This window comes from Pseudorasbora parva, chromosome 17 (genome assembly GCF_024679245.1).
Source record: "Pseudorasbora parva isolate DD20220531a chromosome 17, ASM2467924v1, whole genome shotgun sequence".
Classification (NCBI taxonomy): domain Eukaryota; kingdom Metazoa; phylum Chordata; class Actinopteri; order Cypriniformes; family Gobionidae; genus Pseudorasbora; species Pseudorasbora parva.
In genome coordinates, this window is record NC_090188.1 from 42,017,419 (window position 1) to 42,040,099 (window position 22,681).

The window sequence follows — 22,681 nt, forward strand, 5'->3', positions numbered from 1 at the left end:
ATTCTGACTTTATATCTCCAATTCTGACTTTATATCTCACAATTCTGACTTTATATCACACAATTCTGACTTTATATCTCTCAATTCTGACTTTATATCTCTCAATTCTGACTTTATATCTCACAATTCTGACTTTATATCTCATAATTCAGACTTTATATCTCTCAATTCTGACTTTATATCTCACAATTCTGACTTTATATCTCTCAATTCTGACTTTATATCTCTCAATTCTGACTTTATATCTCACAATTCTGACTTTATATCTCTCAATTCTGACTTTATATCTCTCAATTCTGACTTTATATCTCTCAATTCTGACTTTATATCACTCAATTCTGACTTTATATCTCTCAATTCTGACTTTATATCTCTCAATTCTGACTTTATATCTCTCAATTCTGACTTTATATCTCACAATTCTGACTTTATATCTCTCAATTCTGACTTTATATCTCACAATTCTGACTTTATATCTCTCAATTCTGACTTTATATCTCAATTCTGACTTTATATCTCACAATTCTCACTTTATATCTCTTAATTCTGACTTTATATCGCTCAATTCTGACTTTATATCACAATTCTGACTTTATATCTCTCAATTCTGACTTTATATCTCACAATTCTGACTTTATATCTCTCAATTCTGACTTTATATCTCACAATTCTGACTTTATATCTCTCAATTCTGACTTTATATCTCAATTCTGACTTTATATCTCACAATTCTCACTTTATATCTCTCAATTCTGACTTTATATCGCTCAATTCTGACTTTATATCACAATTCTGACTTTATATCTCTCAATTCTGACTTTATATCTCTCAATTCTGACTTTATATCTCACAATTCTGACTTTATATCTCACAATTCTGACTTTATATCTCTCAATTCTGACTTTATATCTCACAATTCTGACTTTATATCTCTCAATTCTGACTTTATATCTCACAATTCTGACTTTATATCTCTCAATTCTGACTTTATATCTCTCAATTCTGACTTTATATCTCTCAATTCTGACTTTATATCTCTCAATTCTGACTTTATATCTCTCAATTCTGACTTTATATCTCTCAATTCTGACTTTATATCACAATTCTGACTTTATATCTCCAATTCTGACTTTATATCTCACAATTCTGACTTTATATCACACAATTCTGACTTTATATCTCTCAATTCTGACTTTATATCTCTCAATTCTGACTTTATATCTCACAATTCTGACTTTATATCTCATAATTCAGACTTTATATCTCTCAATTCTGACTTTATATCTCACAATTCTGACTTTATATCTCTCAATTCTGACTTTATATCTCTCAATTCTGACTTTATATCTCACAATTCTGACTTTATATCTCTCAATTCTGACTTTATATCTCTCAATTCTGACTTTATATCTCTCAATTCTGACTTTATATCACTCAATTCTGACTTTATATCTCTCAATTCTGACTTTATATCTCTCAATTCTGACTTTATATCTCACAATTCTGACTTTATATCTCTCAATTCTGACTTTATATCTCACAATTCTGACTTTATATCTCTCAATTCTGACTTTATATCTCAATTCTGACTTTATATCTCACAATTCTCACTTTATATCTCTCAATTCTGACTTTATATCGCTCAATTCTGACTTTATATCACAATTCTGACTTTATATCTCTCAATTCTGACTTTATATCTCAATTCTGACTTTATATCTCACAATTCTCACTTTATATCTCTCAATTCTGACTTTATATCGCTCAATTCTGACTTTATATCACAATTCTGACTTTATATCTCTCAATTCTGACTTTATATCTCTCAATTCTGACTTTATATCACAATTCTGACTTTATATCTCTCAATTCTGACTTTATATCACAATTCTGATTTTATATCACACAATTCTGACTTTATATCTCTCAATTCTGACTTTATATCACAATTCTGACTTTATATCACACAATTCTGACTTTATATCTCTCAATTCAGACTTTATATCTCTCAATTCTGACTTTATATCTCACAATTCTCACTTTATATCTCTCAATTCTGACTTTATATCACACAATTCTGACTATATATCTCTCAATTCTGACTTTATATGACACAATTCTGACTTTATATTACACAATTCTTAGCCTGGATGCCACCTGAACTTAGCCGCGTTCACAACATTTGAGTTCAGGAAGTTTGGTCTGGACTTGATCCGTTGTGGAGCAACTATGCTCCACCCAGAGCTGTTCAGACCAATCAGATCATCAGGGCGGGCTTTATACGATGATGGACAGATGATCAACAGTAAGGTAATCATTAACGTCACCAAAGAGCGCTTGGGTTTGTTCTAATCCTAAACGGAGAACTTGTTCGTATATGCATTCACCTTTACTATTTCTCTCAAAAGTGATGATTGTGTTGGTAAGTGCTCTGTGTATCCTTTATAATACCGGCAAAGATCATTTACACACATCATCTTCTTCCAGCGTGTGTGCAGTTGAGATCTTTTGACAGTCACTCCATTGCTCTGATTGGTTGTTAGTCTATCCAATTGAGTGCAGAGGCATTTTATTTCTTGGTTCTGTTGAAACACGCCCCATAATCACAGCCCAATGGAGCAGAATCAGACTCATATTCTGACTTGAGTATGACGACATCAATTCTGACTTTAATTCGCCTTTTTTATTTTTTATTCTGTGGTTGGAAACAAGCTCTCATTTTAATCTCCTTACTCTTCTTATGGATGTGTGGCTCTTCTGAAATGTCTTGTTGCTCTCTTTCCATTCACCACATGCAGCGAGAGTCTGTGATGTCGAACCGTATCCATCTGTTCAGATGAAGGCCGTGCCACAGGCTCTGCCACCTATAGCTGTGATGTCACCATGCGGCTATCATTTGAGCTCAAACCATCATGCGGTCGGACCCTGTAATTTGCCAGCTGTTTGATTAATATTAAGAAAGCCCGTGTGTCTGCGATGTGTCAGCGGTGATGTTGACGAGGCGCGTGGATGCAGCTGCCGGTGCTCGCGCTGTGAAGTCCTCTGATTGAGCGGAGCTGTGATTACGATTGGAGATGGCTGCCGAGATAGACTTGAGAGGTTGTTGAGGGTCATTCGCTCTCGGGCTGGGCTAATAGTTAGCAATGCCGCTGAAAGACGAATGTAATTGTGGGAGATCTGGAAGGCAGATTGTGTTGTGCTGACAGAGAGGATGGATCGTGTGTATTGACTGGCAATCGCAGGGAGGCATATGAGTGTCGTTTCCTTCCTTAAACTTCTGTAGAAAAGCAGGAACATTTAGCAGGCCTGCTGAAAACACTCACATGGTTTGTCACCAACATATAGACACACAGCTAAAGGATTATTAGGAACACCTGTTCAATTTCTCATTAATGCAATTATCTAATCAACCAATCACATCGCAGTTGCTTATTAACTGAAAATAGCCAGTTCATACAAGTTATTTGTTCTTTAATCAGAGTACACTGTTTTTTTATTTTTGTTATTATTATTATTAATTATAAAGAACCAGTTCATATTACCTGGAAAGAACTAGTTCATAAGAGTCATTTGTTTGTGAATCAGACTCTAAGGTTAATTAGAAAGATGTGCGTTTTTGTTATTTAGCATTTCATCATTATTTAATTCAGATTGCAATCAGGTAAATTCCGACTTTTTGCCATCGGACTGTTTATTGCTAAAAGGCGACCTACATCAGCTAAGTTTGCCTAGACCAGAATCGGCACTAACTAGCATAAATTAGTGTGAAGCAGCTTGCAAATCTATGCTGGATTGAGCTGGTCTTTTCAGCAATTTTCTGTGATTAAGTTATGTGCGTTCTTCAACATCTGTGTTGGAGGCAGGAGGGGATCTATCACACCACGGGCCGCCACATTTGTGCGCAGTGTGTGCCAGAGTGTGTATCAGTGTGTGCCAGAGTGTGTATCAGTGTGTGCGCAGGTGGCTGTTGCGTGTTCAGTAGTGCGGTAAGTCCAGCCCTGGAGGCCGGCGCAGGAAAATGATTGAATTCTGAGGGCAAGAAAGCTGACAAATCACTAAAAAACGCTTTAAAAACGCTGTAATAATGCTGTCCATAAATCACCAATGACAGTTTAATCATCCTCGGGTCTGGGGCCTGATCTGACCACCGGACAGCTCTCCCTAATCAGCCGATGGAGAAAACAACCCTGAGCACATCATGCATTCTCCTCTGCTTACGCCTTCAAACGTCTCCTCATGGTCCAACATGATCAGACGCTATAATTAAATCACTCTTGTGCTCTTGCAGGCTTTGAGGTTTTGAGCTTGTTTGGTAAATGAGTTTGACTGGTCCGTAAGAAAATATTTTTCCTATGTGTACGTCCAGGGTTTTTACAGCTGTTAGCGGCTGACAGCTGACGGCTCAGAGTAACTCAAAGCTGGAGGAGAATAGAGCTTAATTCCCAGTTGTTAGAGCCAGCGGAGGATGAGCGTTTTCTGCTCTGGAGAGGAAGAGGCTAATCCTCGGCATCTCCACTGTGATATACAGACTGAGTGGCAGGGACTTAACAGCCTCGGGCATATTTGAGATGCTAATGTGGGTATCTCTATGGGCTCGCTGGTGTTTATCATAATCATTACAGGATGCTTGATGCCAAGGCCCATTTGTCATTGAAATCGCAATCAGAGCTTTGCCTCCACATACAGTATAGTGTGTATGTGTGTGTGTGTGTGTGTGTGTGTCCTTGTTTATATTACATTGTGGGGACCAGACAGCGGTCCCCACTTTTCAAAAGGCTTATAAATCATACAGGATGAGTTTTTTTGAGAAAGGAAAAATGCAGAATGTTTCCTGTGATGGGTAGGTTTAGGGGCAGTGTGTGTGTGTGTGTGCGTGCGTGTGTGCGTGCGTGCGTGTGTGTGTGTTTTGTTTGATTCATGACACTCTCTGGTCAAAAAACAAGCGGCAAGACAGCAAGAGGGAAAAAAAAAATAGTCCTCTTAGTTCCAGTTGTCTCCATTTGAGATTTTCTGCTTTAAAGGGATTTTTCTGCTTTTTAAATTTTTTATCTTTCTTTGTTTGTAATATTGCTGTCTCATTCCACATGCTGTCGCTTCTTGAGTCTCCCCATCATTGTCCGACTCTGATTTGAACATAATAGGCTGAACAGTGACAGTTTCTGACACTTTCAGTGTGTGTCTGCGTGAGATAATCAGAGCTGCTAACATGAGCTCTTGAAGCTCCGCCTTCTACTTGAAAGGGGGCAGGGAGCAGCAGCTCATTTACATTTAAAGAGACAAGCTCAAAAAGGCACATTTTTGCTAGCCCTCAAAAAGTGATAATTTTAACATGCTATAAAAATGATATGTGGGTTATTTTGAGCTAAACCTTCACATACACACTCTGGAGTGTTTATTTTCAACAAAACACTAAAACATATCTTATGTTGTTTTACTTATCTAGTAAATGCATCTTGAGTCAAGAATATAGATATTTGGACTGGAAACAAGACAATAACAAAATAAGATATGTTTTAGTGTTTTTGTTGAAAATAATATCAAAATGAAGTGAGTTTTTGCCTAAAACGAGCAAAATGATCTGCCAGTGGGGTGAGAATCAGAAACAAGATTATTTTCTCACCCCATTAGCAGATCATTTTGCTTGTTTTAGGCAAAAACTCACTTCATTTTGATATTATTTTCAACAAAACACTAAAACATATCTTATGTGGTTTTACTTATCTAGTAAATGCATCCTGTTTTAAGATTTGTTAGATATTTAGACTAGAAACAATGCAAAATGACTAAGTAAGAAGAGCATTTTTTCCAGTGTACCCTCAGTGCGTCCAACATGTAGGTGTGTTTGTTTCTTCAGCAGAACACAAATGACCAGTGTTGGGCAAGCTACTTGGAAAATGTAGTGAGCTAAGCTACCAGTTACTCTACATTAAATTAAGCTTCACTACACTGAAGCTAACCCCCCTGGGAAATGTAGCAAGCTAAGCTACAGCAACTTGACAAAAGTAGTTTACTACATCTAAGCTACTTTTTATTTATTTAATTTTATATTGAACCCACTTCATTCCAATCAATGCTATTTCAGTGATCAATAAAAGTCAAGCATATAGACACACTTTTTTTTTTTTTTGTTATACAAAAACTGTCCGAAATCAATACGGCAACAAAAACATGTGATCCAAAATATTAACAAAACCAGGGGCTTATTGCACAAAACTAGTATAAGGGATTAAGCCGGGATATCTTGGGGATCTTGTCATTTTTATGCAAAATTTAGTACACAGCTGTCATGTAAACATACCCTGAAGTCAAACTCATACCAAGAACGATAACGATAATGAAAGATAACTGTATATTAGCAGATAAATTGAGCCAGGATCACCAAAATATCCCAGCTTCATCCCTTATCCTAGTATTGTGCAATAGGCTCCTGGTGTCGAGTGTGTGTGTGTGTGTGTGTGTGTGTGTGTGTGTGTGTGTGTGTGTGTGTGTGTGTGTGTGTGTGTGCGTGCGTGCGTGCGTGCGTGCGTGCGTGCGTGCGTGCGTGCGTGCGTGCGTGCGTGCGTGCGTGCGTGCGTGCGTGCGTGCGTGCGTGCGTGCGTGCGTGCGTGCGTGCGTGCGTGTGTGTGTTCAATTGTATGTGTGTGATATGCATACACAACTGTGTGTTTGCATTTATGCGAAATTTAGACTTGGGCACTTTTGCAGGACAAACTGTAAGTTAATTTACAACTCAACTTGTTCAAAAAAAGTCCAGTCCAGAAAGTACAGTAGCAAAATAATTAAGCCCTGCTCCAAACAGTACAAACATGGCAAAAAAACAAAAACAAAAAAAACAGCCTGTGTGTGTGTGTGTTTCCCACACACAAGTTTCAATCATTCATTCATTCATATCTAGAGGTGGCCAGGCTGGACCCCGATACTTTTAACAAGAGGTGTTTATTCAAGAGACACAATAGATTTTAAAACTTTGCAGTTTCTCTTTTGTCACCGTGCGGACGATGCGCGTGCAACAGCGAATTGAGCGCTAGGAGAAAAAAAACCCGTCAACTAGATAGTGCGAATGTGCACGCGCCTATCCCGTCTTTACGCGCTCACTGCCAAAGGAGTACTTTGAAAGGCTCGCGCGCGAGGCAGAAAGGAACGTAGAAAGTGAAGTATATCCGCGTTCTTATCAGTTGTGTTTCCAATTTGAGCTTGATCCTCAGAAATACTTGGGAAAATGTAACGTTAGCTTGTGTGGACGCTACCGCACTACATGATCAACAGAAGAGCTTCGCTACTGAAAAGCTATTTCATTGAGAAAACAGCGACACTACCACCACGCTACTGAAAAATGTAGTTAAGCTAGTAGCGTCACTACTTGTAGCGACGCTACTGCCCAACACTGCAAATTACGATTTTTAACTCAACCGTTGCTGTGTGTTGGTCATATAATCATGTGAATGGGTAACAAATCTATGAGAGCAAAATAAAACATGCTTAGACAACATGCACAAAGAGCCCTGTGGCTCATGACGACACACTGATATCTTAAGACACAAAACGATCAGTTTGTGTGAGAAATCGAGCCGTATTTATATAATGTTTTACCTCAAATACAACGCTTTATCCAACAGCCTGAAACGCACGTCACTTCCGGTAAGGTCAATAATACACGCTCTGGCGTCGTGTGTGTGTAAAGACATCACTTCCGGTATACACAAATATAACATCACAGTCTCATTTTTGGGTGTACTAACCCTTTAACATTGCGTTACTCATTTCTTCCTTTCATTAATGACAGAAGAGTATTCAAGTGTTAGCATTTGTCTTTTGTGGATTAATCTCTTCTACTTGCATTATTCTCCTTTGTAAGTAGCTTTAGATAAATATTAGTTGAATAGATGTAACTATATTCATCTCATCACATACAGTACGTCAGGCACATTCAAAGTTACCTTCTCTCTCAAAGAGGGGGTCTAAAACTATTTCATGCATTCTGACTTATTTACACTGATCAACAGTTTCTCTAACCCTTTTTTTTTAATGAGTTTGATGTATGAGGGAGTATTTCTATGACAAATACACTCCTTCAGGATTTGAATACATAAAAAAAAAAAAAAAAAAAACATTCAGAGTATGGTCCTGTAAGTTGTCTCAACGGCTGTAATTGTTTATATGAGCAATTTTCCTGGATGAGTATGTGTGTGTGTGCACAATAACCATAGTGAGAGCAAGAGTCGTCCGTCAATGAGCTTTGTTCTGTGTTAGGGAAGCCGTCGGCAGCGTTGGTATTAAAAAAATTTGACCACAAAGTAAACAGTATGTTTCTATCCACTTATTTTTATGCACATTTTGGGATATCGCATCAACAAATTCTGAATGGAAATGCCCAGATGCCAATCAATTCTAAAAATGTGCATTAAAAATGTATGCGCTTGATTGAGTCAGATACATTTTCTGTCTGATATGAAAACATGCACATAATCTACAATGGCAATGCATTTACCGTGTAAATGTGAAATGTGTTTTTGGTCATTCAGAAGTCTGTGGTCAAAGATGATATATTATATTTCCCTCCTAGAACTGTCTTACATGACTGCGTTTCCAAACAGCAGCATCTGCCTCTGAAAGCAAGACAACAAGACACACAAGTTTCTCTGAGACGCAAATCATTTATTATATACAATAATTATTATATATGATGGCTTCTCCTATGTTTCTAAGTTTATCAGGACGTGACGATTATGTTCTCTTCGACTCACTGGATGGAAACGGTGCTTTATTCGCAAATGTGTAATGTGATAATTTACTGGATGGAATCATAGCTAGTGTCACTAAAGAATTGTGTTTCTGGTGCAGGGGAAAGATAAACGTGTTCAGCTTCACGAATAACCCAGTGTTAAGGAAACAGTGGATGCAGTTTGTTCTTCTGGAGTTCTGCAAGTGTGTGTGTGTGTTCCCGGTCATGAGTGGGATCCATAGGCGGCGAGTAAAACTGCATCAAATGTGTGTGTATTGTTGGCAATAAGTGCATATAATGTGAACAATATGAACGTATAGTGAATCAAAAGTTTACCAGGAATGTAGTGTGTGTGCGTGCGTGCGTGTGTGTGCGTGTGTGTGCGTGTGTGTGTGTGTGTGTGCGTGTGCGTGTGTGTGCTCCTCCCACTGCACGTCTGCGCAAGTTCGGCTGTTTCCAGAAAGAATTGGTTCAGTGCATCTGCCTTTTATGAATCTGATAAAACCAAATACTCTTGAGCGATATGAAGGATCAACACTACTCTATAGGTACTCAAGATTAACATGAGACTGGCAGAAACTGTGTGTATTATGACCCTTTAAGTTAAACGCAGCCCTCATTCTCCAATAATTTCATCCCTTTTCTCAGATCCATGGGCTATCGCTGTACAGCTGGCCTGAAAACACATGCCATCATTCTTGTGTACTCAACCTCAGAGAAAGCTCTCAATGCCACTGTCTTTCTTGGCGGTGGCCTTCGATGTCAATGCAGAAAGCTTAAATCACTTTTGATAACAACGTTCCTATAAAGCCCGGAGCCGGTACTACGCTTATGGCCATCAAAAGGGCTCCTTTAAGCTGCGATTTATTGAGATGAGCGCAGACCTCCATTAAACAGACGTTTAGCTGAAGTGTCTGTCCAAGGCAACCTCGCTCCACAGGCTATGATTATGAGAAGCTGCCTGGATATTTTGTAGATTGCTTATATCCTATTAAATCAAAATAGGAGTTTGTGGCTTTCCGTTCATTTTTGTTAACTTTGAAGTCCTGTAATATTCTCTATAATACACTTACCTCAAGGATTATTAGGAACACCTGTTCAATTTCTCATTAATGCAATTATCTAATCAACCAATCACACATGGCAGTTGCTTCATTGCATTTAGGGGTGTGGTCCTGGTCAAGACAATCTCCTGAACTCCAAACCGAATGTCAGAATGGGAAAGAAAGGTGATTTAAGCCATTTTGAGCATGGCATGGTTGTTGGTGCCAGACGGGCCAGTCTGAGTATTTCACAATCTGCTCAGTTACTGGGATTTTCACACACAACCATTTCTAGGGTTTACAAAGAATGGTGTGAAAAGGGAAGAGCATCCAGTATGCGGCAGTCCTGTGGGAGAAAATGCCTTGTTGATGCTCGAGGTCAGAGGAGAATGGGCCGACTGATTCAAGCTGATAGAAGAGCAACTTTGTCTGAAATAACCACTCGTTACAACCGAGGTATGCAGCAAAGCATTGGGCTACAAAAGTGGATGGGCTACAACAGGCGAAGACCCCACCGGGTACCACTCAAATAGGAAAAATAGGCTTCAATTTGCACAAGCTCACCAAAATTGGACAGTTGAAGACTGGAAAAATGTTGCCTGGTCTGATTAGTCTTGATTTCTGTTGAGACATTCAGATGGTAGAGTCAGAATTTGGCGTAAACCGAATGAGAACATGGATCCATCATGCCTTGTTACCACTGTGCAGGCTGGTGGTGGTGGTGTAATGGTGTGGGGATGTTGTCTTGGCACACTTTAGGCCCCTTAGTGCCATTTGGGCATCGTTTAAATACCATGGCCTACCTGAGCATTGTTTCTGACCATGTCCATCCCTTAATGACCACCATGTACCCATCCTCTGATGGCTACTTCCAGCAGGATAATGCACCATGTCACAAAGCTCGAATCATTTCAAATTGGTTTCTTGAACATGACAATGAGTTGACTGTACTAAAATGGCCGCCACAGTCACCAGATCTCAACCCAATAGAGCATCTTTGGGATGTGGTGGAACGGGAGCTTCGTGCCCTGGATGTGCATCCCACAAATCTCCATCAACTGCAAGATGCTCTCCTATCAATATGGGCCAACATTTCTAAAGAATGCAAACACAGTATTAGTATGGTGTTCCTAATAATCCTTTAGGTGAGTGTAGGCCTCTATATTATCAAATCATCATCAAAACTTTGCTTAAAAACTTGTTGCACACAATCTACTACATGCCTTCTGTCACCTGATAGTGTAAAGTTTAAATGTTTTTTGCAAGTAAAGTACTATTTAGATGGGACATTTTTTCATGCATAAATTTGTGTTTCACAGACTTACTTTGCATTTTGAAAGCCCGTTTGAATCTGGCTGTGTTTTTCTTTCTCAGAGCAAATTGCCTTCTGTTTTCAGCAAACTCAACGGTCCTCTGAGAAATCTAATCCTGTCCGAATGTGAACGTCTCTGATTGCTAATATTGTATTATCCCAACATTTCTCCCCCATGTTTTTTGACCTAGCTGAGCTACCGTTTGTGCACACCAGTCTAACGCATGCTTTACCTTTCAAAATGGATGGCAACAGACAAAAAAAGGAAAGAAAACATTTATAAAGAGAGATACATTGCATAATTTAGTGTCATGAAAAATGTGAGAGAATTAAGCAACTTAGGTTTACTTGATTATCTGTCTTTTTTTCTTTTTTTAAAAATCATGTTAAAATGTGTTTCAAATATTTAAACTTGGGCCACAAAGCCTGTCACAAATTTGAGATTTACACATCAAGCGGAATCAGTAAGCTTTCCACCGATGTATGGTTTAGGTGAGGACAATATTTGCCTGAGATACAACTATTTAAAAATGTGAGGGTGCAAAAAAATCTAAATATTGAGAGAAAATCACCTTTAAAGTAGTCCAAATTAAGTCCTTAGCGATGCATATTACTACTAATAAAATATTCACGGTAGTTTACATTTACAAAATATCTTCATAGAACACGATCTTTACTTAATATCCTAATGCTTTTTTGAGGTATTTTGACCCATACTGCCACATGTGCTCTCTGTCTGTCCGTGGACTTTTAAGTTGAAGTGTTTCCTGTGCTTTATTTTGTAGTTCTTTGTAGTTTTTCATGTTGATTTGCGTTTCAGTTCAGGTGTGTCTCATTAGTCTTGTCAGCTTTGTCTCGTTTAGATGATCTGTTTTCCTGTGTTTTTTAACCCTGTGTTCAGTCTTGTTCTTGTCCGTTCTTATCGTTGTGGTATGTTGGTCGTTCGGTTCCTGAGCCTTGATTTTGCGTGACTTTTGTGCTCAGGGTCACATACGATCCATCAGGAGTTTGAGGAAGGTTTAATTGTTCATATCTCAATCATCCATCATTGTATTGCATTGCATTATATGTTTTACTACGGAGCTTTGATCATAAAACTAAGCATTTAAATATCTTTTACTAAGACATATTATTGTGAAATATATGTGACAACTGATATTTAAATGCTTTTTTATGCAAGACTGCTGGACTGTTATAAAGATTGACATTAAAGCTATCATAATTTCATCTTAACTTTTCGCCATAAATACACTCTCAGAAAAAAAAGTATAGTGCTATCACTGGGGCGGTACCCTGAGGTAGAAAAGTTAAAAGGTATATCTTTGTACTTTACTCACCCCTAAATGGTACATATTAGTACCTTAAAAGGTATATATCAGTACTTTTAGAGTGCAAATTAGTCCCTTTTCGGTTTTGTACCTTAGGGTACCGCCCCAGTGACAGAAATGTACCTTTTTTTCTGAGAGTGTATCAGCAACTGCACCAAATGTTTTAGATTTAGTCACACTTTAGATTAGGGTCCGATTCTGACTATTAACTACAACTCTTGCCTCAATAAACTCCTATTTACTGCTTATTGGGTAGTTGTTACGTTTAGGTATTGGTTTTGATTATGATTAAGGGATGTTGAATATGATCATGCAGAATAAGACTATTAATATGTGCTTTATAAGTTCTAATAAACAGCCAATATCCTAGTAATATGCATGAGAATAAGCAACTAGTTCATAGTGAGAATTAAACCCTAAACTAAAGTGTTACTGTATATTTTGCTGAGTTTGAACCTCTGAATAAAATTAATATTTTGCCATGTATATGCATATAAAGCAACCCAGGCTCAACCCAGGCTCATTGGAAATACGTGACTCTGCCTACAGTTTTGCAACCCCCGAATTATGTACCTCCAGGTACGTTTACCTGCACTTTTTGGGTGAAACGTCCACCGAAAGGCGCTAAGTGGGAATATTTTTTCTCCATTCCAGATGCGCAACATGACATCATGACTTCGCGTAAACATACACGCGCCAACCTGATCTCACAGAATGAATATTTATAGCCTAATTTTATATTTTGGAGCAACTAACTCCACTCCTACCCTAAACCTACCAACTCTCAACAATATAAAACACGTAACAGGCAAATAAATGTACAGTCACATGTATTTATTGCAAAAACTGACCAAAAAACTGTATAAAAGTATTAACTCATGTTGCATTCCAGGTCTTCTTGAAGTCATATGATATCTTCATGTGAAGATCAGAGATGATCTTAATGTTTTAGTCGTTGAAATGATGATCGCGCTCCTTTGCGAACAGAACACACACACACTCGTTCATTCATATTTCTGATTCAAATGATACACACGGCAAGTGATGCGACCGGTCACGAGACACACGAGAGCCAATGCTGTCAAAGCTGACCTGACGTTTCTTCCGCCGGCAATATTTGAAATGTATTATTAATCTTTGGCGGATGGACTCGACGTTACTGATCGCTTTTGGGATTTTCTTAACACAAAGTGTGTGTGTGCGTGTGCGTGTGCGTGTGCGTGAGTGTGTGAGTGTGTGAGTGTGTGAGAGAGAGATGGGTAGGTTTAGGGGTAGGGGCAGTGTAGAGGGATAGAATGTAACGCCGTTGATAAACACGTTAAAAATGCGTCTTGATAGCACACCAAAATGGCATAAGAATTGGTGTGAAAACACCATTTCATGAGATCAGTCTGGCAATGGAGAAAAAATATTACCACTTAGCGCCTCCGGTGGACGTTTCACCCAAAAAGTGCAGGTAAACGTACCTGGAGGTACATATTTTGGGTGTTGCAAAAATGTAGGCAGAGTCACGTATTTCCAAAGAGCCTGGGTTGATATAAACAGTACAGTTTTTGTTTTGTTTTTTGCTTCAAGAAAACACGCTACAAATATTAATGACTAATGTTGCCAGCAGCAAAGAAAACTCTAGGATACCAGTATAAAAAAATATGTCAACATATGACGGTAAACATTGTGGGCATGTTTTCTTATCGAGGACCCAAAAACACATCTGCCGTGTCACACGAGTGTTTTTCTAATTGTTCAAATTAGAGGCAATTAAAATTTCAAGACAGATTCCCCATGACCTCACAAGAGGAGTCAAACTCACAACATATGCATTGGAGAAAGGACACAATAGCGTGCGTTCTGCGTGTCCTTCTTGCCGTGAGTGTGTGAGTCTATGGGAGTGTGTGGTCTCCATTGTAATTACATCTCTCGCTCAAACCGACCTCTTCAATTTGCCTTTGAGAATTGCACCAGGGACTTCTTCATCCAGTAATAGAATTACACAACAGTTGCAGCAGCTTGAGACTGGGATATTTAATGTCTTATATGAAATATTAACTGACTTGGTGGTTTTAATTGTCTTTCCCACCATATTAGAGCCCTCACTCACTCTCTGTCTCACTGCCTCTCTCTCCTGTTTTTCATCCCTCAGGAATAATAGAGAACTGTTTCAGAAAAGGACAGTTATTACTCACTTTATTAAGTGGCGGAAGGATCACATGTAATAACAGTGATTACCCGTTCTCCATCTTCCCTCGTTCTCCTGCAGTAAACCTCAGGCAGGAGTTCAGCATGTATTTTTGCAGTAGTTTCTTTTATTGAAATGTAATGTGCAGAGACAAGCTGTTTATACAGCAGGTTGACGTCTGTGGTCTAACATGTCACCTGTCAGAAAACTTGCTTTATGATTTATCAACAATAGCATAAAGCAACATGGCCTCCAACCAATACGCCTTTAGGTCGTTTGTCACGTCCTTGAAATACGACCCATAGGAGTGTTCACTAAAGTTGTGCCCCTATCGACAATATTTTAACTCATGAAATACGACCCAGAGGAGCGTTTACTAAAGTTGTGCCCCTATCGACAATATTTTAACTCATGAAATACGACCCATAGGAGCGTTTACTAAAGTTGTGCTCCTATCGACAATATTTTAACTAATGAAATACGACCCATAGGAGCGTTTACTAAAGTTGCGCTCCTATCGACAATATTTTAACTCATGAAATACGACCCAGAGGAGCGTTTACTAAAGTTGTGCCGCTATCGACAATATTTTAACTCATGAAATACGACCCATAGGAGCGTTTACTAAAGTTGTGCTGCTATCGACAATATTTTAACTCTTGAAATACGACCCATAGGAGCGTTTACTAAAGTTGTGCCCCGAACGACAATATTTTAACTCATGAAATACGACCCATAGGAGTGTTTACTAAAGTTGTGCCCCTATCGACAATATTTTAACTCATGAAATACGACCCAGAGGAGAGTTTACTAAAGTTGTGCCACTATCGACAATATTTTAACTCATGAAATACGACCCAGAGGAGCGTTTACTAAAGTTGTGCCCCTATCGACAATATTTTAACTCATGAAATACGACCCATAGGAGAGTTTACTAAAGTTGTGCTCCTATCGACAATATTTTAACTCATGAAATACGACCCATAGGAGCGTTTACTAAAGTTGTGCCCCTATCGACAATATTTTAACTCATGAAATACGACCCATAGGAGCGTTTACTAAAGTTGCGCTCCTATCGACAATATTTTAACTCATGAAATACGACCCAGAGGAGCGTTTACTAAAGTTGTGCTGCTATCGACAATATTTTAACTCATGAAATACGACCCAGAGGAGCGTTTACTAAAGTTGTGCCCCTATCGACAATATTTTAACTCATGAAATACGACCCAGAGGAGCGTTTACTAAAGTTGTGCCGCTATCGACAATATTTTAACTCTTGAAATACGACCCATAGGAGCGTTTACTAAAGTTGTGCCCCTATCGACAATATTTTAACTCATGAAATACGACCCATAGGAGCGTTTACTAAAGTTGTGCTGCTATCGACAATATTTTAACTCATGAAATACGACCCAGAGGAGCGTTTACTAAAGTTGTGCCCCTATCGACAATATTTTAACTCATGAAATACGACCCAGAGGAGCGTTTACTAAAGTTGTGCCGCTATCGACAATATTTTAACTCTTGAAATACGACCCATAGGAGCGTTTACTAAAGTTGTGCCCCTATCGACAATATTTTAACTCATGAAATACGACCCATAGGAGCGTTTACTAAAGTTGTGCCGCTATCGACAATATTTTAACTCTTGAAATACGACCCATAGGAGCGTTTACTAAAGTTGTGCTGCTATCGACAATATTTTAACTCATGAAATACGACCCATAGGAGCGTTTACTAAAGTTGTGCTGCTATCGACAATATTTTAACTCATGAAATACGACCCATAGGAGCGTTTACTAAAGTTGTGCTGCTATCGACAATATTTTAACTCTTGAAATACGACCCATAGGAGCGTTTACTAAAGTTGTACTCCTATCGACAATATTTTAACTCATGAAATACGACCCAGAGGAGCGTTTACTAAAGTTGTGCTGCTATCGACAATATTTTAACTCATGAAATACGACCCAGAGGAGCGTTTACTAAAGTTGTGCCCCTATCGACAATATTTTAACTCATGAAATACGACCCAGAGGAGCGTTTACTAAAGTTGTGCCGCTATCGACAATATTTTAACTCTTGAAATACGACCCATAGGAGCGTTTACTAAAGTTGTGCCCCTATCGACAATATTTTAACTCATGAAATACGACCCATAGGAGCGTTTACTAAAGTTGTGCCCCTATCGACAATATTTTAACTCATGAAATACGACCCAGAGGAGCGTTTACTAAAGTTGTGCCCCTATCGACAATATTTTAACTCATGAAATACGACCCATAGGAGCGTTTACTAAAGTTGTGCCCCTATCGACAATATTTTAACTCATGAAATACGACCCAGAGGAGCGTTTACTAAAGTTGTGCTGCTATCGACAGCAGGACACTTTCATTTTAAACCATTATTCCCTTTTATCTGCGTAATATTTCAGCTTTTGCATCGCTCAGTTGGTAAAGCATTGCAATATACAACAACGACATGTGATCATGCGATCGTGAGTTCAATCCCAGGGAACACACGTGCTCATAAAGTGTGTGTGACTATAAATCACTGGGTAGGTTTAGGGATGGGGTGGGTGAGGTTGTAAATAAAAATAAATATTTTTGCTAATAGAAATATGACAAATGGTGGTAAAAAGCCCACACATTGCATTAAAATGAACACGCATTTTGATTGGTAACGACAGTCAGATGTAACACGACACTGTCATTATTTTACGTCAGCTAGAGGGCGCATGACTTGACGTAAATATAGGTCGTAATAAGGTGCTTGAAAAACGACCTATAGAGTCATATTTTTTGGAGGACAGTCTGGCATAAAGAGATGTTTACTTACTTACTTAAATGGGTGAACTTTGGAAAAATGCAATGGTAATTTGGGAAAAAGAGCTAAGTTGGCTGCTATAGTGAGAAAAGGCTCATCAGGCCTCTGGGCGAAATAGATACACACGTCTCTCGAGGAAATTCAGAAGGTAGTCATATCCATTTAGAAAGATCTTTTGTGGTTTTACAGCTGTTCAAAGACAGAGACTCTCTCTTAGGCCACTTCTTGTCATTTTCTCTTTCTCTGTTCCTGCTGAGGTGGTCTCCGCTTGTCTTGTTCAATTGAACTGACTGTCGATCCTGAGCTGAGACTATTGGCCAAACTCATGTCAGGCTGGAGCCTGCAGTCTCTGAACTTCATATAAAAGTCTGGTCAAACATTGTGGATATATAGACAAATGCTGTGAGTTGAATCATAATATGATAAATGTATGATAAAAAGCACTAAGTGAAAATAGCATTCTTTCTCTTTGTTTTTGTTGTTGTTGTTTTATTAACATTATAAGGGATAGTTCACTCAAAATGGAAAATTCTGTCACCGATTACTCACGCAAAAGTTGTTTTAAACTGGAGTGAAGTTCTTTCTCCTGTTGGACATTCATTATATATTGAAGAATGTTGGAAACCAAACTGGTGCTGGTGTTAAAACGAATTAAATGTTAAACCGGCAAGGCTTTAAAACACATACCATTGATGAACTTTCATGATTGTGAATAGCTATAGTGTTCCGTGAGAGTAACTCTAACACTAATGTGTGATGGGAATGTATGTCATGTTTGTTCAGTATATTGGGATGGAGGCAAATGATAGAATGTGTACTGCACGATACTACAAGGTTTTTTCAAAAGCAGATTTTGGAGATATTTTGATAGTCCACGATCAAAAATCATGACACCCCACCAACACCACGGATTGAAAAGATGTCAGTGCATCACTTCACCAAAGTGGGAAGTCTGACACCAGCATTAAGCGTTCAAAAAATGTATTAAATGCAAACACCCCACAAAAAAAAAAAAAAATGCAATTCACAAGCACGTATTGAACTGTGAATGCCGTACCGAACGGTTCACTATTGTATTGAGATTTGTGGCATTCCTGATATTTATACTGTGCAAACACCTGTAGAAGCTCTTTACTAAGTTAAATAGGGATATATTCTATTTACAATATACAGTAAAGACTATACAAACATATACAAGGTCTAAATATACAAATTTTAAATTGTAATAATTTCATAATAATGTTTTTATTATATTTTTAATAAATTAAAATGCAGCCTTGGTGAGCAAAAGAGACTTCCTTCAAAAACATTCGGAGAACTTGAACTTTTCAATGGCAGTATTAATAAATTATATTTCAATACACAATCTAGTATTTCTGTCATAGCAGGGTTGTGCTTTTTTTTTATGTTTTCCTTTAAAGTTCTGGTTAAACTCTTGACTGAAAACTGTCAAATGCGGTCACCTCTTTTTCTGTTCCCCTTTTTTCAGTGTTTCATTATTAGATGTGTATAATAACACATAAAAACATTAGGAATGTGAAATGAATGTGAACCTGGAGTGATCTGCATTCACGATTCTCTTCATAATCAAACTGCTGTTAAAACACTCAATCATAAAGCCCACACGGAGCATATTTACGAAGCCCTTTGCAGATTAATAATCACACTTTTTTCAGTTATGTAATCCTAAATAGTTTGATAACCATGTTGTCAGACCGATAAAGATGTTCAGGTGCACGATCTCTACGCCGTTAAACCACGTTAGACGCTCGAACACATTGACTGGTTCATTAGGTTTACGATCATTGGCATTCATACTGCCATATAAAAGAGCGTATAGTCCACGGGTTAAGGAAATGTAGCATGTGGCCTTTCACTGTGTCTCTGATCCTGTTCTCGCCCAGTCTGCAGCCTGATTGATGTCCTTAACTCAAACTGTCTTTCAGAAAAGAAATAGGACTCTATAGGTCGTTTTTCAATCACCTTATTACGACCTATATTTACGTCAAGTCATGCGTCATCTAGCTGACGTAAAATAATGACAGTGTTACATCTGACTGTCATTACCAATCAAAATGCGTGTTCATTTTAATGCAATGTGTGGACTTTTTACCACCATTTGTCATATTTCTATTAGCATAAATATTTATTTTAATTTACAACCTCACCCACCCCATCCCTAAACCTACCCAGTGATGTATAGTCACACACACTTCATGAGCACGTGTGTTCCCTGGGATCGAACTCACGATCGCATGATCACATGTCGTTGTTGTATAGTGCAATGCTTTACCAGCTGACTCTATAGCCCGTCTTGGACTGACTTGTTAGGTCCAGGAGACATTGCGAACCTGCTCCATCTTTTCCATCTCAGATAGGAGTAGCCAAATTTAGAATCAGGCAGATTGGAATCTTTTTTTATTATTATTTTTTATTATTATCTTACAACTGTTTATATTTTAATTTTAACACATTGTATTCTTTTCTTATGCATTTGTTATCCCTATTTTAATTTATTTTTATGTAAAGCACTTTGAATTGCCATTGTGTATGAAATGTGCTGTATAAATAAACTTGCCTTGCCTTGAATGATGCAAAACCTGAAATATAACGCAGATAAAAAGGACAAATGATTTAAAAAGAAAGTGTCCTGCTGTCGATAGGAGCACAACTTTAGTAAACGCTCCTATGGGTCATATTTTAGGGAAGTGACAAACCTATATCCGCTTAAACTCCAGGGCCATTTTTTTGGGATTTCCAAGGGCCTGAGTTACACACTTTCAAAAATACATTTATATTAAAGTGCCTAATTTTTGGGGGGGTTATAACAGCTTGCACAACATATACTTACATGTTTATCACTTTTAGCAGTGTTTTATGTAACTTTAAAGGGTTTCCTGTAAAATGAGACCAACATTTTGAACCTAGACCACTGTATGTGTGTGTATGGGAGGCTTTTCAATTTGGGTCGGCCAAATCCAGGCAGAAATGGCACCAGAGTAATTTAGTGTAAATACTAGGGGTGTGCATTGGCACTGCCTTCACGATTCGATTCGATTACGATTCACCAGGTAACGATTCGATTCAATTCGATTCTACGATGCATTGTGATGCATCAAAATTATACTGCACACAAAGCAAATTTTTCATCAGTCATGAGGCAATACAAGCAGATATTAAACAACAGATTGTATTGGCTGCTATGTGTCTCCTGTATCTTTGACATAAAAGTTATTAAATAAAATAAAATGTAATTAAATAAAATTAAATAAAATGCAATTAGCCCTTAAATGCATGACTGTTTCACCAAACATTCTTACATATTCAGGTCGTTAGCGACCCAGATCTATATTTAACATGGATAGACCTCTACCTGTCGTGATAATATATAAAACTCCTGATTTTAGAGTAACAGCTACAGAAGAATAAAATAAAACCTATTTCGTTACCTTTTGGAGCTTGGAAGGATTCAGTTTGAGCAGATGTTTAATACCATCATCATATGACCTCGTCAGAGCTCGTTTACCAGTATATTCAGCATCTGCCTCATATTCGCCATCTCCAGCATATTCTCCAAACTCATTTTCAACATCTTCAAAATCAATATTTTGATCACTGACAGCTTCTTGACCACATCCATCATCAAGAGACAGTGACACTAACATATGATTGTGTTTAGTACTTGCTCTCTGAAGTAAATCACTAACCCATTTCAAGTTTTGCAGATTATAATTATTGTTTCGTTTTCTGTCAGAGGTAACTATGAGTGAAACGTCACTTCATCATTGGGTATCAGACATTGCCACCTTGTGGAATAAAGGGGAATTGCACATAATCGATTATGGCACTTTGCCGCATCAATGCTGAATCGTTCATGCCCCGCATCGCGATGCATCGCCGAATCGATTATTGTTGACACCCCTAGTAAATACATTACTTTGTGTAAAGCAAATGCCAAAGTGATGCATATCTCCCGAAAGTAGAGACTCTAAGCTTTCAAATGGTACCACATATGAGGTGCTAGCCCCTCCACAGACATTTAAAGTTGAAAGTATATACATGACGATATCATTCCCGTCCCTGTACAGGGTCCTCGGAGTTGAAGTGGATATAGGCGTATTGGTTGGAGGACATGTTGCGTTAACTCATAGTGTGTGTGCGTTCTCTTTCTTTCAGAGATCAGCAGGGTACGAAAGGACATGTACAACGACACATTAAACGGCAGCACGGAGAAGAGAAGCTCAGAGCTCCCCGACGCCGTCGGCCCAATCGTTCAACTCCAAGAGAAACTCTACGTGCCTGTTAAAGAATATCCAGACGTGAGTCTCAAACCTGAAGCCCATTCACACAGCTCACGGCAAACACACTGATATTTCCATCACAATGCTGTGAATAATTAATGCCATTATTGCAAGAGCACATCGGTTTGTTTGTTTCATTCAATTAAAAATTCAATGAGAAATGGTTAAAAATGCATCCTGAGAACCTTTCAGTCACATGAACTAGTCTCGGGCAGCCCTTGAAGGTCAGTTAAAAATGATTTGAAGTCGATGTCTACACACAAACAACACACACACACACACACACACACACACACACACACACACACACACACACACACACACACACACACACACACACACACACACACACACACACTGCCCCTACCCCTAAACCTACCCATCACAGGCAACATTCTGCACTTTTACATTTCATTTAGTATGTTTATAAATCCATTTACATTGTGGAGAGTGCTGGCTGCTGATCTCAGGTTTATATTACATTGTGAGGACATTTGGTCCCCACAATGTAATTTAAACAAGTACACACACACACACACACACACACACACACACACACACACACACACACACACACACACACACACACACACACACACTCAAGCTCTTTACCGAAGCCCAGTGAGTAAATGGAATAGTAAATAACTGTGCAGCTCCTCCGCATGCCTCTTATTTAATTACAAAGACATACGAGTCGATGTAATCTAGTTTTCCTTGCATTAGGACATGGGCCCACGTCCAGTATATTGATTTCATTAAGACGTACTAAAGAAGTGAAGTTGCACTAAGTGTTTGAGTCCATTTAATTTATTGTGTTATTAAGCTGATGGTTTGTGGTCGACTGTTGCAGTATAAATCCAAGAGTTTTTCCTTAGCCTGGAGTTCAAGTATCACCATCAAGATCTACATTTTTCATTTATAACATCATTTATTATAAAAGTGATAGTTCACCAATTATTTACTCACCCTC

General features: G+C 38.3%; 1 protein-coding gene across 4 annotated transcripts in view; it reads left to right on the top strand.

Moving 5' to 3' along the window:
- Nucleotides 1-22,681, top strand: part of LOC137045523 (KH domain-containing RNA-binding protein QKI) — a 213,995-nt gene that overhangs the window by 40,087 nt on the left and 151,227 nt on the right. For all 4 annotated transcript variants that reach the window (XM_067422205.1, XM_067422207.1, XM_067422206.1 and 1 more), the window contains exon 2: nt 21,587-21,729. In XM_067422205.1, the coding sequence (XP_067278306.1) occupies nt 21,587-21,729 (143 nt within the window). The remainder of the gene's footprint in view (nt 1-21,586; nt 21,730-22,681) is intronic.